At 41.9% G+C, this 20713-nt stretch overlaps 1 protein-coding gene across 1 annotated transcript; it reads left to right on the top strand.

Moving 5' to 3' along the window:
* The first annotated feature begins 502 nt into the window (after positions 1 to 502).
* LOC121292299 (intelectin-1a-like) lies at positions 503 to 20687 on the top strand. Its single transcript, XM_041214148.1, has 7 exons — positions 503 to 572; positions 1538 to 1690; positions 6593 to 6840; positions 9173 to 9331; positions 10422 to 10542; positions 20104 to 20207; positions 20535 to 20687. Exons 1-7 carry the CDS (start codon positions 503 to 505, stop codon positions 20685 to 20687), a joined length of 1008 nt encoding a protein of 335 aa, XP_041070082.1.
* Positions 20688 to 20713: the final 26 nt, after the last annotated feature.

The raw sequence follows: 20713 nt of genomic DNA, 5'->3' as shown, positions 1-20713 counted from the left end.
AGGTCGCAAATTTGGAAGGTGGTGTCGAAGGAGATCTGGCAAGTTGTTGCAGTGCATCTTGTAAATGGTACACACTGCTACTACAGTGCCTAGGTGGTTGAGGGAGTGATTGTTTAAGGGGATGGATGGATGGGGTGCCGATCAAACAGACTGCTTTGTCTGGATGCTGTCAAGCTTCTTGAGTGTTGTTAGAGCTGCACTATTCTGCACAAGTGGTAAGTATTCTATCACACTCCTGACTTGTGCCTTGTAGATAGGATTTGGGGAGTTAGTAGCTGAGTTTCTCACTGCAGAATTCCCAGTATGACTTAAATTTCCAGTGTTATTCATGAGTATTTTATACAATAAGGCAGGAATTGACTGGATCATCCTGATACATCAAATTAAGGAGTTAGTACACTATTCAAAATGTCAGCAGGGATAAAATGCTTTTTAAATCATGCCCTCTTGTTGATTTAATCTTTTCAGTTATACCTAGCCACAGAAAAGCTATTGTGAAGCAATGAAGGCCATCCTTCTTCTCTTTCTTGCCATTACCAATATTGAGCAATCTCCTGCACATGATCCAGTTGGTGAGTGATAATTCCATCACATCTTTATCCTTTGTTTGCTATATGAATTTAAACTTGGATGCCTAAAGTAGTGGATGGGGCTATACAGTTCAGGTTGGATCGGTGTCTCTGCCATTTGATCATTTTTTCAGTCTGAGTGTCATTATGCCCCTGAGCTTGGAAGGGACATACAATCCAGAGTTCATGTTTCTCCAGAAATTCCAGTTTGATGCTCATCTAAATGTCATTGGATGAATAGCGTATTGACTTTCCAGAGGTAGTCTGTGTGATATTCACACTGGAAGAATAATCAATTTAGCAATGTGCCAGAGGACAACCAGTGTCTCTGAACTGCATCACAACATAAGTCTTTGCCTTCATTCTCCCTTTTTTTCCTTCTGCCTCTGTGGTTCTGTCTTTCTCATTTTTCTGTCTCACTGTTTCTGCATGTCTGCATGTGTGGCTCTTTCAATCTCGCTGTTTCTCCCTTCTCTCACCCACTCTCTTACTCTAGCTCTTACTAATTTTTGAAGCCTATCTCTGGCTCTGTTGCTTCCTTCACTCTCAATGTATCTATTTATTTTCTGCCATACTGTACATCTGTTCTTGTCATGTGGCCTCTCTCTATCCATTTTCTTTCCTCTGTATCCCTGACATCTCTTTCTTTCCATTTCTATATCTCTGTCAGCATCTCTATCTTTTCCTCTGTTTTCCTATTCACCTGTGTGTCTTCTCTCTCCCTCTATCTCATGCTGCTTTTTATGGCTCCCTGGCTCTCTGTCTCTTTCTCCTTCCCTCTGCCTCTTCATCCAATACCTGTCTTGTTATCCCTCTCGCTCTGCTCCTCTGTCCCTTTCTCTGTTTGTGTGTGTATGTGTGTGTGTCTCTCTCTCTGTACCTCCCCCTCTGTGCTGTGCCATTTCTGTCTCATTCGTTCTGTGCCTCACAGTATCAAATTATACAAAATATATCTTTTTTGGTTTAAGATGAAGCTGGCATTGCAAACCATGACATTGCAATTCTCAATGTACTTGGCAATTTCGAGGTAAAGGACAGTGGCTGTCTAGATAATCCCAATCACCACTACAATTTAACAAGAAGCTGCAGGGAGCTCAAAGAGAAACATCATGTCACCCAAGGTAAATGTTTTAACAACAAATTAAATTGCTTCATAGTGCTAAGGTATAGCCAGTGTGGCTACAATTCCTTTCAGTTACTTTTGAGAAAGAGCAAACATTAACCAGACTGCCTATGTCTCATTACTCACCAGTAAAATCACCAAGTAATTTGCAGGCTTTTGGGAATGAAATTCACTCTGCAGTTAATTTCAGCCAATTTTTCACACTAACTAATGGAGAAGAGGAAGAACTTACATTTATGTAGAACATTTCACACCATCAGCACATCCAAAAGGGTCTTACAGCCAGTGAAAATCCTTGTAAATGCAGTCACTGTTGTTACATAGCAGCAGTTTTGCATACAATAAGGTCCCATAAACAGAAAGTGTTTTTTGACCAATTAGTCTATTTTAATCATGAAGTTGATAGATAAATGTTGGGCAGGACATCAGAGAACTCTCTGCTTTCTTACAAATAACACTATAGTAACTTTTGCATCTGTTTGAACTGGAAGTTGAGGCCTGAATTTTATACTTGATCCAAAAGTTAATGGTCTGATACAAACATTACCTCACATCCCATGACAGGGGCAGGTGGTCAGGGCAGGGTTTAAAGAGTTAAGTACATTGAACATAACCTCAACATGCTGCACACTTATTCTCAGTGACACGTGTCACTGTGCAGAAGCAGGACACCTAATTAACTTGCTTAAATCAGGTTCCTACAGTGAAATTGGGAAACCAATTTAAAAATTACGCCAGCCAAGTTTCTCAGGGTTCAGAAAATTTAGCAGTGAAAAGAAGACAGGAGCTACTGACTCCAAAAGTGCTCCTTTGGGGCCGGAGAAGCAGGTGTGCCCCTCCCCCGCTGCAAAATGAAGCCTTCAGCCGCCATCCCACCCCACCCCACCTCTCAATCACAGATGCCTCTACACTCCTCCCCGATCCTTCTCCACCACCACCAATTTTGGCCTCGCTCCCTGCTTCTAATCACAACCTTTCACCCTGCCATTTGCCAATGCCTGTCCCACTTCAGATAATGGGTTTCACCCCCACTCCCAATCAGAAGCTCTCTCTGTCCTGATTATGAGTCTCTCCAACCTCCCAATAACAAGCTTATCCCCCTTCTGATTACGAGCACCTATCGCTTTCCAGTTGCAGTCTTGGCCCCTCCTGATCGCAGCCATATCCACCCGTACAATTGTGGGTTTCTTCCCACCTCGATCACAGGCCTCTCACTCGAGTTCTCCAGCTCTTCCCGACTCAAATTGTGGCCCTCTCCCTACTCCGTGTTGCGAGTCTGTCCTGTCTCCTGATCACAGGCCTCTCAGTCCTCCCAATCACAGATCCCATCTCCCGCTCCCAATCACAGCCTTCCCCCTCTCCATTTGTGCTCCCACTCCTGATCTCAGGCCTTTGCCCCCTCTCGATAATTGGCTTCCCCGCACAAAATCAGTGATGGGCCACCCATCACTTCCAATTACAGGCTTCTCACCTCTTTTGATTATGGGTGTCCCTCCTCCTGATCATGGACTTTCCATCCAAGCTTCATTCATGGATCTCTCTGGCTTCCTGAATTCCAGGGCCCAAGGCTCTGGCCAACTGGCACTGTTTTCTCCTGCTGCTTATCATTCAGGCTCCTGAGAATGAAATGAAGCTAAAAAATGTTACTGAGGTTATGCCATGAAGATCAGGAGGCTTCCACATCCGTGGGTTACTTGCCTGTTTAGGCCTCACTCACACCATCACCACCACCCTGCCACCCCCCATCCCCCCATTCCACATCTTTGTAATATTGGGACAATGCCTCTGTCAATACAACATTCATTCAGTATAACACTGAAGTGTCAGTTGAAATTATGTCTTCAAATCCTGGGATCAAATCAAAAACATTTCCTGGATCATTTGTTTGAACATAGATTGACCCAAGCAAATACATCTCCAGTAGATATCTCCATCTTGAATCTCTCTGGCTCAGAGTCATTGAGCTGGATGGTGAGTTGGAGGGACTGTGACACATAAAGGAGGGGGAGGAATTTCTGCCCAGTTTTATCCAGGCTCTCACCGCATCCCAAGGGAAACATATTCAGGAAAGGGAGGGTGTGACTTATAGGGAGCAGGGTAGTGAGCACTCAGGAGAGACTGAGAACAAGGTACGCCTACAGCCACAATACAGATCAAGGCACAATGGCTCAGTAGGCTGTCCAAGGCAGGAAGGGCAGAGTAGAAATGTTGTAGTAATAGGAGACTCCATAATTAGTGGGATAGGTAACTTCCTCCGCAGCCAAGAACGAGAATCCCAAAGGTTGCGTTACCTACCTGGTGCCAGGGTTAGGGATATGTCACAGCAGTTGGAGAGGAACTTGGAAAGGTTCCAGTTGTTGTAGTCCATGTTGGAATAAACAACATTAGTAGGAACAGGGAGGAGGTCCTGCTGACAGAGTATCAGGAGTCTGGCTCGAAATTGAAAAGCAGAACCTTGAAAGTAATCATCTCTGGATTATTAGCTGACCTACATGCAAATTGGCATAGGAGTAGGCACATGAGGAGAATTAACATGTGGATAAAGGGCTGGTGTGGGAAACAGGGGTTCCTTTTCGTTGGCGCCATTTCTGTGATGGGCTCCACCTGAACCACGATGAGACCTGTATCCTAGCAACAGGGCAAATAGGGAGGTTGGAAAGGCTTTAAATTAGTAAGAGGGGCTAGAGGGATCTACATGAAACATAAACAGGCCTAAATGTAAACGAAACAGCAGGAGAACATGGGGAAGATAAACTAAGGGAGAACATTGATGGCAACAGAATAAATAAGAGTTATACAATGGGAATCTAAAAAGATGATTAAACATAAAGTGCGAGGAAATCCTTTTAATATTAGTTAAAATGTCAGCACAGCGAAGCACACATTGACTGTAATAAAACTGGAGGGCAGGAAGCAATTGCTTAGGATGAACCAGGTACGGTAGGGATTACTGAGCTACATGGCTATAGAAGACTCAAAACTGGGAATTAAACATTGGCCAGAATTTTAGGGACCCCTCGCCATGGTGTGTCTCCCCCCACCCCTGGGCAGATTTAACGAGCCATTTAAATCTCCATTCAGTTCAGTGGGACTGTAATATCCCACCAGGCAGGAGGGGTTGTAAAATTGTAGGGCATAACATTTAGAAAGTTAGAGAAGGAAAATGGGGATTTGGAGTAACTTTACTTATTCAGATTAACATAATGGCAGCAGAAACAAGGGTCTTAGCTATTTGCAAGACAAGGGCAGAATTTTACGTCCTACGAGCGGGCGCACACCCAACCCAATTTGGTCAGTGTTTGCATGTGCAAGTCAGCAGCGCACCCGCTGACAATTAAGAGGCCTATTAAGGCCATTAATCAATTAATTGAAAACTAGTTTTTGCTGCCCGTCCAACCTTATATCGAATCGGCCAGGCGGCCTTTGCATTTTTGAGGAAGCCACATTCAGAGCTCTGAGAAAGGGTCATACAGACTCAAAACGTTAACTCTGTTTCTACCCCCTCAAATGCTGTCAGAGCTGCTGAGTTTTTCCAGCATTTTCTCTTTTTATTTTATATTATAATGAAAAGCAGCATTGCAGATTAACAAAACAATTACAAATGCTAACAAAGAAATAGGATCTATTTCTTGAGGCATAGAATTTCAAAGTCACGATGGAATGTTAAACTGGTTTAGGGTCCCATCACACTGCACTTATAGTTTAAAGTGCCATTCCGGCCTCCATACTCTGAAAAGCACGTAGAAGCTCTGGAGAAAGTACATAAAAAGATTTCTAAGGAGGGTACCTGATTTGAGCAATTACAGTTATTGAGAATGATTGAACAAGTCGGGGACTTTTCTTTGAAATGGAAGAGTGGAGACGGTCTGGTAGAAGTCTTTAAAATTATGAATGGATTGGACAGGGTAAATGTAAAGAGAATGTTTTGATTTGTTGAATAAATAAGAAGTGTCTTTCCTCTTGATGGCACCCAAAGTAGAAATATTTTGCCAACATGCTCAAGCTTCATTAGTAATTCAGCTTGCTATTGAAAACATTGTAGATAACTATATGCCAGAGGATCTGTGGGGGTCTTACATTTGTCTCTATCTGGGATAAAGTTATCTTGGTTCAGTCTGTTTTTATTTCATGGCATGTTCAATATCAAGAAAGAGGATAGATCGGGCTCTGCTGTGGAGGCCCCATGATTAAGAATGGCTCATGTTTGGGAGTATGGAGTGCTGAAAGTGGGTGTCAAAAATTGAAGCAAATACTGTGTGCAATTTGTCTTTAATAAGAGGAGCACAGCACCACGTTCTCCATCGATGCTACAAAGTCAAAAAAACCCTAACTGTCTGATTGCATGTGAATAATGGGAATTTCAATGAAGATGCAAAGACTTGCTGCCCTTGGAACTACAGCCCAACAGCAAAGCCTGCCACTGGGAGAGAGAGATTTTGAGAAAATAGGAAGATGCGAAGGAAAATAGAGTAATGGGACCGAGATTCCTGCTACTGCCCTGGGATTAATTGAAGTATCTGGGTACAACACAGGGGAAAATCAGGCAGGGACAATCACAATTGTTTCTTACACTTACATTAACTGTGAAGTGACTTGGGACATTCTAGGGTCGTAAAAAGTACTTCAAAAATGCAAGTTATTTATTATGAGGGAGTCTCTGCCTGATTTTTTTTTAACTCATTAGTTTCATGCCAAGTGGCCATTGTCATCTGTATTTAATCTTCTCTACCTAATTTTCTTTAGGTGATTATAGGTGCTTACAGGTGCAATAATAGGAAAATCTCCTCCAACATGTCCTTCCAGTTGCGATCTTTGTTCCAACTATTTTAATATACAGAACCACTTCTGCTCTCAAATGCTGATTCAATTAATTTGCCTAATATTATCCTCTTTACCATAGATGGTATCCAACTCTTGGTAAGCAGCAATGGTGAAATCTACCAGGCCTTTTGTGACATGACCAGCAATGGAGGTGGTTGGACTCTTGTCGCAAGCATCCATGAGAACAACATAAATGGGAAATGCACCATTGGGGACCGCTGGTCCAGCCAACAAGGGAATAATGCTAATGTCCCAGCAGGAGACAAGTCATGGTCCAACTATGTGACATTTGGTTCACCAGAAGGAGCGACAGGTGATGACATGAAGGTGATGAGCTTTTGTAAAATCTCTTTGTTTAAAAGAATGCATGGTTTATAACAACTGGTGTTAATGGAACAGCTGACCAGAGTTGAAGCAATGAAGACAAATGTGGACAGAGCGAGAAGTCTAACTGGAGGAGCTGAGGCTGGCTTGTAATTAATGAGGAAGGACAGCTATTGAATGCTCCATTCAATTTTGCAGCCCAATGAGGGAAGATATTGTGGTATCTTTTACTTGCCCCTTGTAGTCTGGTTGATTCACTAGTTGACCGTCTCTTAGAAAGAGATATTGCACAAAGAAGTCCCTCCTATTGGACTCCATGAGATGGCAATATGGATGGCGAGTGATGCCCACAAGACACATTGCTTACAAAAAGCTGTTATTAAAATAAAAGTTGCGTATGTTGTAACACTGGCTTAGACATCTTGTGAAGAATAACAAGGCTCCCAAATTAATTTATTAAGAGAAATTGTATTTTTATCAAATAAAGTTGAAGGGAAATTGAAGCCCTCCTCGGGGTTAGAAATAAGGATCATTTGGTCTTTACGCTATTAACAAGTTGAAGGGGGAAGTCATTCTTGTACGGACGTGTAATTTCCTGATGACATCTAGCAAGTGTGACCAAGAGCCAAGTCCAAGAGAGACTGATAATTAAATGAATGGACTAAGGGAGAGCAGGTGACTTTTAATGTGGAATAATGTTCTACAAACTGGAAAGGTGAATACGGAGCACCTGAAAGATAAAGGGAAGTGAATTAACAAAGAAGAAGGTAGTTAAATACCTAGATGTAAGTACCGATCTCTGACTGAAACAGCCATGCATGGACTAGAATGGATTTAACTGTAAAGTGGGAAAGTTTTCTAAACTGTGTAGATCATGAGACTATGCAGACAAACACTTCCTTAAAAAGAACATTAGTAGGCCAGAGAGCATTAGGGCAGAATTTCTAGAATGATCCTGGAATTTAGGAGTCAGTAACAAGAGATTCACAGAAATTAATATGTTTCCACTGGACAAAAAAAGAGCAGGATTAAAATTGTTAAAATGTTTAAGGGAACTCCACAGTGGTGGGGAGCCAATTCACATCATTAAAGCCTCAATTAAGAGTGCTTTTGTAGCCTAGCTGACGTTTTGCTGTTGGCAGAGGGGCTCCCCACCACATGCAGAGATCGCTAGCTCAATGGAGGCAGCAACTCTGCAGCACACCGCGGACCAGCAGAGTCAGAGACGCTATACCTCAATGATAAGGCCATGAACATGAGAGGTCGTGGTCATGACAGGTCGCACCCTGGGTCAAACATTTCCACTGTAAGTTTTCCCCTGTACTTTGATGGGCCTATTCACTAGACCCTCATCAGTTTTTTTTACTTCTTGTCCTCAGAGGGCGTGAGGCAAGTATGGTCAGAAGTCTCTCCCATGCTTCTGGCCATTATATTTGATTTTTATCTCCTACCTCCTAATCACTTACTTGTTCACTCCTTCACAGGCAGGGAGACACTGCAACATTTCAATGTAACCCAGCTAACCTTATTGCCCTCTTTTTGTACATGTGCTTAGAGCACTAGCGAAGTGCATAAATCATATCCTAGGTGCCTCCTCTTATTTGCTGTAAAAGTGTGTTTTTAATGAACCGGAGATACTCTTGGATTGCATTATCAAGCACGGAGTAGGCACTCTGTAGACCTCAGCATCCTATAATGTATCCAGTCTGCATGCAGTAGGTAGCCAAGCTACTGGCATCAAAACAGTCTTTAGAGAGAATGCAGAAAATGTTTACAAAAATGAGAGGCTTCAGTTAAAAGATTAAGAAGCTGGGGTTCTCCTGGGAAGGGAGAAGGTTGCAAGGAGATCTGATGGATATGTTCAAAATCATGAGACATCTGGACAGAGTACTTAGGGAGAAATTGTTCCCGTGGGCAGAAGGGTTGAGAACCAGGGGACACCAATTTAAGTTGATTGGCAAAAGAAGCAAAGTTATTTTTCCACAGCTAGTGGTTAGAATCTGGAATACACTGCCAGAGATTGTGGTGGAGGTAGATTCAATTGCGGCTTTCAGAAGGGAGTTGGATAAACACCTGAAGAGAAAAAAATACACTGGACTCTGGGGAAAAGGTGTGGGAAGGAGACTGGCTGATTTGCTCTTGCAGAGAGCCGGCATGAAAATCACAGGCTGATTGGCCTCCTTCTGTGCTGTAGCCATCTTATGACTGTATTACCAACTCCATATTATATTGCAGTAAATGATTTCTAAAGAGGTCACCCTTAGTTACCCATGTTTTTGATGCTCCTGAACTCAGCTTGCTGTAACCCTGACTAATAGTCTCTGTTTCCAAACAGAACCCAGGTTACTATGACATAACAGCTTCAGACATATCTGTTTGGCATGTGCCCAATGACACACCCCTAAAAAACTGGAAAGATGCAGCAATCCTTCGCTATCACACTGAAACCAACTTCCTACAACTGTACGGGGGAAATCTGTGTCAGCTTTTCAGAGTGAGTGTTTCAGCATTGCCTCAATTTCATTACAACATTTGAAAAAGGAATGGGGTTTCTGTCGTGTGAAATTGGGAAATTGCATCTAAAAGGGGCTCAAAATTAGGCTGGCTAGGGTACAGTTCAAATTTCCAGTAAAATCTATTTGCATTATCACAAACTTAAGAATCTTCCATGAACTAGAGCAATTGGGCATTTTAAAAGAGTATAATTGTTTATTTTTTTCCATTAAAAGTGTTCCTTGATGTATTTAGGAGCGCTAAGCTAAGGTAGCTTTATTAATACAGCTGAACATGGGTTTAACTGCAAAAATTAAGCATTTTAATAGGAGTAATCAGTTCTCCCCTGCAGGTAACATTATGTCAAATCACTTTTAAACATAGCAACTGAAATAGGAGTAGGCCATTTGGCCCTTTGAGCCTGCTCTGCCATTCGATAAGATCGTGGCTGATCTGGTTGTGGTCTCAACTCCACTTTCCTGTCTGCCCCTCATAACCATTGGCTCCCTTGTCTACCAAAAATCCATCCAACTCAGCCTTGGATAAATTCATCTCCAGTGCTTTCTGGGGAAGTGAATTCCACAGACTAACAACCCTCTGAGAGATAAAAAAAATCTCCTCGTCTCCATCTTAAAAGGGAGACCCCTTATTTTTAAAGTGTGTCCCCTGGCTCTGGTTTCATCCACAAGAGGAAACATCCTTCTGGTATCCACCCTATCAAATCCCCTCTGGATTTTATATGCTTTAATAAGTTCACCGCTCATTCTTTTCAACTCTAATAGGTATAGGCCCAACCTGTTCAACCTTTCTTCATAAGGTAAGCCCTTCATCCCAAGAATGAGCCAAGTGAACTGCTCCTAACACATTTATATCCTTCTTCAAATAAGGAGACCAAAACTGAACACTGTACCCCAAATGTGGTCTCACCAAGGCCCCCTACAGCTGCAGTAGAAAGGTATTGCTTGACAGGGGATAATTGCAAAGTTATGAGGAAGACTGGGAGAAGTGGGAACAGGAAGAGGAGGGTCATAGGAGGACAAGTCTGTCAAGAAGGTGGTCTTTCAATCTGTGAACAATGTGCTCTATTTCAGCAATACCCTTTAGAATATAACAAAGGAATATGTCCAGGTGATAACGGACCTTCAAGTCCCATCAGTTATGACTTCGGCAATGGGGAGAAGATAAGAACTTTTTATGGGCCTCTTGCCCATGGTAAGTGCAAATGCTCATTTTACTCTAGTCTAGCATTAAAGTGCATTGCCTTCAAAATGATTGCCTGTAGCTCAGTGCAATATTTCAAAGAGGCAAAGAGTTTCCACTTTAGGTTCTGATACCCATAAAGGATAAGCCACACAATCCAAGTGAAAGTCACAGATGGAGTAAAATGCCTTTCAATTGGCCCAATGCAAAATTTACCGAAGAGGATTTAACAGGATTGGCATTTAGGCATAGCGGTTGAAAATGCAGTTCCATATAGATATTGCACAAGATTATACATGGTATCTCACACCACAGAATGACCAATCCAATTAGTCCTACTCTCCTGCTCTCCTGTAGTCTTGCAATTTTTGCTTTTCAAGTATACACCAGTTTTCTTTTTGGAAGTTTTTACTGAATCTGCTTCCAACAATCTTCAAATGCATTCCAGATCATATTTGAAAAGGTAGGAGTCAGGTATACTCTGAGCAGGGTAAAAAGGGAACTTTTAAAGATATCTACGGGTGTTGGTCTCATCATTCTCTATATACAGCAACATGAGACAGCAATAAACAAAGCAAATAAAATGTTAGGTTATGCTGCTAAAGCAGTTACGTGCAAATCCATCGAGGTTATTGTGGAGCTGGTCCCTTGTCAGCTTACCTCCAAAGCACCACGGACAGTTCCTATCTAACTTGATTATGGGATTGAAATGTATCCAAGATTACCAATGATGGAAATATAGGTGGCATTGTAAACAATGTAGATGGATAAAATTAAGAAGAGATATTCATAGATTAAACAACTAGGTAAAATTGTAGCAAACAAATTTCAATGCAGGAAAATGTGAGGTCATCCACTTTGGACCTAAAAAGAATAAAACAAAGTACTTTCTAAATAGTGAAAAGCTTGAAACAGTGGAGGTCCAAAGAGACATGTGGGGCTGGGGCGGATGGTGGGGGTATCCAGGTGCATTATAAAAAATATGGGAAGTCTGGCACTTACACAACATTGCCCATGACTACCAAATATCTCAAAGTGTTTGCCAGCCAATGAAGCACTTTTTGAAGTGTAGCCACTGCTGTAATATAGGAAACATAGCAACCAATGTGCATACAGCAAACTCCCACAAACAGTAATGTGATAATGATCAGATGATCTGCTTTCATGATGAAAATTGAGGGATATATATCAGCTGGAACACCAAGGTTAACTTTGCTGCTTGGGATCTTTTAAGTCCATCTGAGATGGCAGACTGTGGCTCAGATTAACATCTCATCTGAAAGACAGAACTGCCAACAGTGCAGCACTCCCCTGGTACTGCACTGTCATTTTTGATATTTTACCACTCAAAACCTGGAGTGGGACTTGAACCTGGAGACTCTAAGGCTAGAGTGCTACCAAATGAGTTACGTCACCACAGCTATGCAAAGCCATGGTTAGACCACATTTAGAGCACTGTAAGCACCACAGCTTAGGAAGGATATATTGACGTTGAAGGGTGTGTATTAGATTTACCAGAATAATATCAGAACTCCACAGATTTCATTACAAGGAGAAATACATAATCTAGGGTTGTATTTCCTGAAGTTTAAAAGGTTAAACATGATTTGTGCTTTCAATATATTAAGGGAAATAGATAGGGAAGATAGAGAGAAACTATTTCTGCTGGCTTCAGAGTCTAGGACTAAGCTGCATTGGCATTTAGGCATAGTGGTTGAAAATGCAGTTAGAGCCAGGCCTTTCAGGAGTGAAATTAGGAAACACTTCTATATGCAAAGAATAGTAGAAGTTCAGAACTCTCTTCCACAAATGGCAACTGATGCTCGATCAAATATTCATTTTAAATCTCAGATTGATGGGCATTTGTCAACTACAGTTATTAAGGGATATTGGATTAAAGGCAGGTACAGAAAAGTTAGGTTGCAGATCAGTCATGATCTCACTAAATGGCTGAACTGCTTAAGGGGATAAATAACCTTTCCTGCTCCTATGTTCCTAAGCTCTACTCACCAGAACATAAGGTCATGATATAAGCATCAGTGATGCTCAGCTTGGCTTCTACCAGGGCCACTCAGCTCCAGACCTCAGTATAACTTTAGTCCAAAGATGCTCAGAAGAGCTGGATTCCAAAGGTGAGAGTGACAGTCTTTGCTGTCCAGGCAGCATTTGTTCAAGCAAAACCCAGAAAATTCTGGAAATACTCAGCAGATCTGGCAGCACCTGTGGAGAGTGAAATATACTTAATGCTTCAGCTCCAAAGATGCTGTCAAATCTGCTGGCTAATTCCAGCATTTTCTATTTTTATTTCAGCTTTCTAGCATCCACGGTCTTCTGTTTTTGTAACACCATTTAACCACATCTGGCACCAAGGAGTCCCAGTAAAACCGAGGTTAATAGGGATCAGAACAAAATCTCTTCAGTGGCTAGAGTCATGCATAGAATGAAGAAAGATGGCTGTGGTTGTTGGTGGTCAATCATCTCAGCCTCAGCATTTTCGCTACAGGAATTTTTCAGGGCAGTATCCTAGACCCAACGACTATCAGCTGGAAACAAACAAGACCTGAACAACATCTAGGCTTGGGTTTATAAGTGGCAAATAACATTTGTGCAATACAAGTGCCATGCAATGATCATCTCCAAAAAGACAGCATAGGCATCTCCCTTTGATCTTCAATGGCATTAACATTACTCAATCAGTATCATCCTGGGGTCACCCTTGACCAGAAACTTAACTGGACCAGCTACTAAATCCTGTAGCTATTAGTTCTGGTCAGAAACTAGGTATTCTTCAGTGAATGGCTGACCTCTTGATTCCCCATAGCCTCGCCATCTCTTCCCACCAGCTACAAGGTGCAATTCACAAATGTGATGGAATCCTCTCCACTTGCCTGGATGGATACAGCTGCAATAATAGTTAAGAAGTTCAACATGATGATGGCCAAAGCTTCATTGGTGCCTATCCGCCTTCTAAAAAACCCTCCCCAATCAGTGTACCATGTCTGTGCATGACCTACAAGATGTATTGCAGCACTCTACAGCACCTTCCAAATCTGCCCCCTCGAAGGACAAGGGCAGCAAGTGTGTGGGAACACCTCTCACACCAAAACAACTTGGACATATATCACCACTCCTTCAATGTTACAAGGCCAAAATCCTGGAACGCCCTAACTAACAGTATTGTGAGACACCTTTATCACATAGGATGCAACAGTTCAAGAAGGTGGCTTGCAACCACATTCTCAAAGGCAAATAAAGGTTGATTGTGCCAGTGATCACCACATCCAAAGAATAAACCATAAAAAAGCGGGTGTCCAGACCCTGGAGGTAATGCCAAGAAAATCAATAAGTCTGATTGCTGGTGTCAGAGGAAAAAGCTTTGCGAAATGATTAATGAATTAGGGATCTTTAATCTCAAGGAATGTTATCCTAGAGAAACCTTATTGAACTATGCAGACTGAGTTCCTTATCAACTGAAACATCTTTCTTTATTTGGTGCTTCAAATTGAATAACAGGCAAAGGTTTAAATAGCTCATAACACACTGGGATAGGGAAACCCACCGTGTAAGTCTCCTTCCTTTGAAAACCAGACTAATATTGTAGGTATTTTAATAACTTTACTTTCAAGTTTGATGGTATACAAAGCAAAGTACTAAATTGCAAAATACTGTAATAGTTAAATTTTGAATTTGACATTTAACAGAATTTTGAACGGAACTATAGACATTTGTAATAAAATGTAGTACATGCAAAATTGCAGTGTGCCCAATCGGTTGAATAGGTACAGGAGGATCCAATGTTAATGTCTTGTCAATTACATTGTTAAAATTTGTTAATGTCATGCCAATTACATTGTTAAGGTTAAGAGAAACAGGTGTTGGGTATTAATTGTCACTGAGCACATATAAATAGGGGATGGCCCTGGAGAGGGAACATGTGGTGTCCACTGGTATGTTCAAAGCCTTCTGCAATATCTGGGCACTGTGGGGGCTGGGGTGCCTCACCCATGAAAATTACATTTTGATTTGAATTTGTAAGTTTCCTTTCATGATTTTGTTTTAATTACAGTGCCCCACCAGAGGCTGTCACCCCCTCTGATTTATTGATTTTTAGTTTAATCTATTAATTTTGTTTCAAAAAAGTTTCTAAGTAGAGGATCCATTTGGGGACCTGGTGTGGAGGGTGCATGCAACAGGTTAAAGTGGCTCATGGGCTCCCAAGCTGCATGCGTTTTCTGCGATCAAGGGAGTCCGTGTTCCATGTGTACATAGATTGCCTGAAGTTGCAGCCCCTCCTTCATTATTTGAAGGGGTGGTTCTTCAATGTTTGGTTGCACTTCAGCCCTACGCTCCTGATCTTTGGTCACCCAGTGTGGAGTGGGGCAGGGAGGTAGGAGGACCACCTCATTAGCCAGCTCCTGGGCCTGGCCAAGGTAGCCATAAATAGGTCCAGGCAGGGGGTAGTCAAAGGAGTCATCTGACCAGTCTGTCTGCCCCTCTACCGCGGCTATGTTTGTGGCTGGGTGGCCCTGGAGAGGGAGCACAAGGTGTCCGCCAGTACGGTAGAGGCCTTCCACAATCAGTGGGCACCATGGAGCTGGGGTGCATCATCAATCCCATCGGGTTTGCACTGACTCTCTGAAAGAGCATTCAATATAGTCCCATTCCCCTGCCTTAAACCTGTAACCTTGCACATCCTTTCATTTCAGGTAGCAATCCAATTCCCTTTTGAATACCTCGATTGAATCTGCCTCCACCACCCTTTCAGGAAGTTTGTTCCAGACTCCAAACACCCTCTGGGTGAAAGCCTTTTTCCCCCATCACATTTACTCCTTTTGCCAATTATTTTGAATCTGTGCCCCCTCGTTCTTGATGTTCTCTTGAGTGGGAACAGCTTCTATTTACCCTATGTATTCCCCTCAGGATCTTGACTACCTCTACCAAGTCCCCTCTCAGCCTCCTTTTCTCCAAGGAAAACAGTCCCAACCTCTCCAATCTATCCTCATAACCACAGATTTTTATTACTGGAATCATTCTTGTGAATCTCCTCTGAACTCTCTCCAACGTTCTCACATCCTTCCTCAAGTATGGCGCCCAGAACTGGTTGCAGTATTCCAGATGAGGGCTAACCAGTGTCTTATACAAGTTCAACATGTACTCTTGTACTCAATGCTCCTATTAATAAAGCCTAAGCTACTGTATGCTTTATTAACTGCTCTCTCAACATGCCCTGCCATCTTCAATGACCCATGTATGTATACACCAAGATGCCTCCGTCCCTGCACCTTCTTTAGCGGCTCTCCCTTTATTTTATTTTATTTTCCTGCCAAAATGAATCATCACACACTTCTCTGCATTGAACCTCATCTGCCACTTGTCTGCCCAATCCACCAACATGCCTATGTCCTTTTGAAGTTCCCCATCACAGTTGACAACATTTCCAATCTCCTGATCATCTGCAAATTTTAAATCATACCCTGAACACCACAATCTAGGTTATGAATATATATCAGGAAGGGCAAGGGTCCCAGCACTGACCCCTGGGGACCTCCACTACAAACTTTCCACCGATCTGAAAAACAACCATTTATCACTACTCTCTGCTTCCTGTCACTCAACCAATTTCTTATCCAAGTGCCTATTTTCCATTTTATTCCATGAGCTTGAATTTTGCTCACAAGTCTGTTGTGTGACACTGTATCAAATGCCTTTTGAAAATCCATATACACCACACCAAAAGTGTTTCCCTTCTCTGTTACCCCCTCAAAAAACTCCAGCAAGTTAGTTAAACATGATTTCCCCTTAATGAATCCATGCTGGCTTTCCTTAATTATCCTGCACTTGTCTAAATGATTACTGATTTTATCCAGTACTATAGTTTCCAGAAGTTTCACTACCACTGAGGTCAAACTGACTGGCCTGTAGTTGCCAGCTTTATCTTTGTATCACTTTTTGAACAAGGGTGTAACATTCGCAATTCTCCAATCTTCTGGCACCTCCCCTGTGTCTAAGGGAGATTGAAGATTATCACTAGTGCCTCTGCAATTTCTACTCTCACTTCCCTCGGTACCCTTGAATGCATCTCATCCAGTCCTGGTACCTTATCTATTTTAAGTAAAGGTAGCCTTTCCAACACCTCCTTCCTCTCAAATGTAAGTGTACCAGTTACCTCCTCTCTCACCTCAGCCTGGGTAGCATCTTCTTCCTTTGTAAAGATAGATGCAAAGTAGTTATTCAACACCTCCTCTGTTTCTCCAGCCTCTGTGTGCAAGTCCCCATTTTTGTCCCTAATCAGCTCTACTCTTTCTTTTACCGCCTTTTTATTATTTACATGCCTATGGAATTCCCTTTTGAGTTCACTGCCAGCCTCTTTTCTATGCTCTTTCCTTGCTTTTCTTATTAGTTTGTTCACTTCCCCTCTGGTCCTTCTATATTCAGCCTGATTCTCCGTTACATTTTCTACCTGACATCTGTTGTACACACACTTCTTTACCTCTATCTCTCTTGTCACCCAGGGTGCTCTGGATTTATTTTTACCTTTTCCCTTCAAGGGACTATACCATGTCATTGCCTGCAATACTTTTTCTTTGAAGGTGGCCCATTGTTCAGTCACTGTCTTTTCTGCCAACGTTTGATTCCAGCTCACTTGACTCGGATGCATTCTCATCCCATCGAAGGTGGCTTTCCTCCAGTTAATTATCCCTGCTCTGGATTGCTCCTTGTCCTTTTCCATAATTAACCTAAACCTCATGGACAGAAATTTTCACTCAGTGGGCGGACTTGAGTGTGAAATGACACGTGTTGATGTTGACTGAGCATGCCGATGTCAACCCATAGTTGCACAATAGTTTGGAGCCGGCAGCCCACCCACTGACAATTAAAAGGCCTATTAATGCCATTAAGTAATTAATTAACGTAAATGTTTTGCAGCCTGTTCAACCTAACGGTTTGCGGGCAGGCGAAAAGGCCAAGCGGCCTTTGCATTTTTTTGAAACCTCATCCACGGGCAGGATGAGGTTTCCAAAAACAAATAAAAATAAAACAAAAACTTTAATTTTTCATTAATAACATGCCCTTGCTCATGTGACTCTGTCACGAGGTGACATGTTTTATTATATTTTTCTTTTCTTTTTTTTATATATATATCTCTTCATCTCCCTGAGGCAGCTCCATGCCTCAGGGAGATTATGCAGCACTCACTCGCACACATGTGAAGTGTGCTCAGCCCGCTCGCACTCACCTCCGCCAGTACACTAGAGGCCTTCCACGATTGGTGGGCACCGCTGGGGCTGGGGTGCATCATCAACCCTGGAAATGACATTTGGATTTGATATTGTAAGTTCTTTTTCACGTTTTTTTAGTTACAGTGCCCCGTCAGGGGCTGTTTTCACCGTTCCTTTGATTTTAGTTTAATTTATTGATTTTTTTTTTGTTTTACTTAAAAGAGTACAAATAGGGGATAGCTGGGTCATGTCAGATAGAGGTTTCAAGCAGATTTCCATGAACCTTCCATCGAAGCCATGGTGACTGATTGGGCAAAACACTGGGCGAGATTCTGAGTGGGAATCTCCAAAACAAAGTCAGTGAGTAAAAAATCCAGTGCATCGCCTGAGTACTGCATATGCGCTAAGCTTGCAACATTGTACCATTTGGTATACTTCCAACAAAAAATACCCTTATTTCAATTTACTTGCAGATCAATGAGACAGTGTAATTGGGATTTGCTTGCAATGGGAAAATCCAGATGATGGGTTTGTAGACCAGGTTTTACACCTGCCCAGTGACACTGCTCCTGACCTTGGTCATTTCCTGGGGATAGGCTGCGTAACATATATTCGACAGGTTACTGAGGTTCCCCACCTCTATGTGGGTGGCGGTGGTGAGTCAGGACTGGTGGATGAAGGAAAATTACAGCAATATTTGTTTTCTTCCATTTTTTCTAAATCATACTTTAACCAATGCAATTGTTATCTGTGCATTTCATTGCATGTGATAAAGAAGCTTTTGACATTTTAGATTCCCTCACTGTCATAACAACCTTGCATGCTAGGAATGCCATAGAATTCCTATAGCCCAGTGTAGCTATGGTGAAAAATATGTATCTTCATCATTTCTATCTCTTTTGAACATGTTCACTTTTATTGGGGTCAGTATAAGTGAAAAAGTCCTGAACAGTGACAATAGGGAACATGTGCAAAGAGCCAATGGTGATTTCTGGAGTTGATTTTTCACTGCCGTTCACTGAAGTTACACAAGGGAAAATCTTTAGATTTTCCACCTTGAACGTTAAGGAAAGAGACCAGTTGTCATTCTAATTCTATCTCAAGAACTATATGAAAAAGGCAATAATCTCTTTCTTGTCAGAACAGAGTTATCTTTAATGCGTTATGTATTATCTCACCATTAGTAACTGGATTGCACTGGAGGAAGAGTTCAGTAATGATCAAAGAACAAAAGTAGAATAATAGAACGACCCAGAAGTGGGAATATCAAGCATTACATTGTGTTTAAATCAATTTGGCTTTATTTTTTAAGACCAGCTGAGCTTCCATGCTGTTAACTTGGTTCAATGGTAATGCTCTTGCCTCTGGCAGACAGTTTTCATTGTGAGGCCCAATTCAGAAACCAGATAATTTAGGCTGACAATTTGGTGATGTACTGAAGGAATACTGTGCTTGAGGATGTGCTATCTTCTGGATGATACATTAAACTGAGGACCCGTTTGGTCGAAGCAAAGGATCCCATGACACTATTCAAGGAAGAGCAGGGAAGTTATCCTTGGTGCTCTGGCCAACATTTATACCTCAACCTGCATCACCCAAAAGAAAAACTATCTGGTCATATATCATTAATGTTAACACAGAAAATGGTGGAAATACTCAGCAGGCTACGGCAGCATTTATGGAGAGATACCGAGTTAATGTTTCAGACCTGTGGCTTTTCATCAGAATATCCGTTTCCTCTGGAAGAGGAAGTGTCATATTGAACTCCAAACATTTCTCTCTCCATAGCTGCTGACAGACCTGCTAAGTTTTTCCAGCACTTTCTGTTTTTATTTCAGATTTCCGGCAAATGCAGTACTATGCTTTTATTTTAGGTTTTGGTTGTAAACTGGAATTGTTCTTTAAGTCCACTGATCCCTGTCTGGAAATGGTTAAAAAGGCACATCCTGGCTCAAATATGCAGCTGTTTGGAAATCTCAGTTCTCAAAGTCCTGTCATTGGAACTCTTTTTCTCAAATGGCAATGGAAGCAAAGTCTTTGAATATTTTTAAGGCAGAGGTAGATAGATTTTTGATAAGCAAGGGAGTGAAAGGTTATTGGGGTAGGCAGGAATGTGGAGTTGAAGTTATAATCAGATCAGCCATGATTTTATTGAATGGCATAGCAGGTTCGAGGAGCCAAGTGACCTACTTCTGCTCCTAATTCGTATGATGATTTATAAGTCAAATAAGAGCAGAAATGATTGGATATTATCCAATTTTTCCAATTGTAATCCTTTGAAGTGTGACATCCAAAGTCCTAGATGCCTAATTTTTATATATAAATAATGATATGATTTTATATGTGTTTGCAGGTGAATTTGAACCCGGCTTTGTGCAATTCAGAGTGTTCAACAATGAAAAGGCAGCACTAGCCATGTGCTCTGGAGTGAAATATAATGCATGCAATTCGGAACATGTAAGTAAGGGGACTGCAGTGGAGACAGATGATAGAAAAGTGAATGCAGCCGAGCAAGCAGAAAAGAAGGAAAGTCAGTGGACAATCCACACACAGACTTTCCAGCAAAAATCACAATACAAGGACCAGGAGACAATCCAGGCTAATTTTCCCCTTTCTAACCTAACTCTGCCCCAAATGAGATTAACTAACTCCATGTACTTGCACCTGCAGCTTTCTTGATCAGCACAGTTCAGCCTATGCCTCATTAATAAACTAACTGTTGCCTTTGCCCACTGGGATATTGCTGGACATGACGCTAAAATATTTCAAATTATTTATATCTAGGTTTGTATCGGAGGCGGAGGATACTTTCCTGAGAGATCGCCAAGTCAGTGTGGAGATTTCACAGCATTTGACTGGAATGGTCATGGCACAGGACAATTATGGAGTGCATCTAAGGAGATCTCAGAAGCAGCTGTCTTGATATTCTACCGTTAATGCAAACCACATCTTCATAGGTGTCT

The sequence above is a fragment of the Carcharodon carcharias genome, chromosome 20 (genome assembly GCF_017639515.1).
Source record: "Carcharodon carcharias isolate sCarCar2 chromosome 20, sCarCar2.pri, whole genome shotgun sequence".
Lineage (NCBI taxonomy): Eukaryota > Metazoa > Chordata > Chondrichthyes > Lamniformes > Lamnidae > Carcharodon > Carcharodon carcharias.
Note: the sequence above shows the minus strand (reverse complement) of the source record. Positions and strands in the feature narration are given on the sequence as shown.

Bases quoted from the DNA above. Each gene is read 5' to 3' on its own strand.
- LOC121292299 (XM_041214148.1), top strand. From the start codon at position 503: ATGAAGGCCATCCTTCTTCTCTTTCTTGCCATTACCAATATTGAGCAA. The intron at 9,332-10,421 runs GTGAGTGTTTCA...GCTCTATTTCAG, and splicing joins ATCTGTGTCAGCTTTTCAGA to CAATACCCTTTAGAATATAA. The intron at 20,208-20,534 runs GTAAGTAAGGGG...ATTTATATCTAG, and splicing joins ATGCATGCAATTCGGAACAT to GTTTGTATCGGAGGCGGAGG.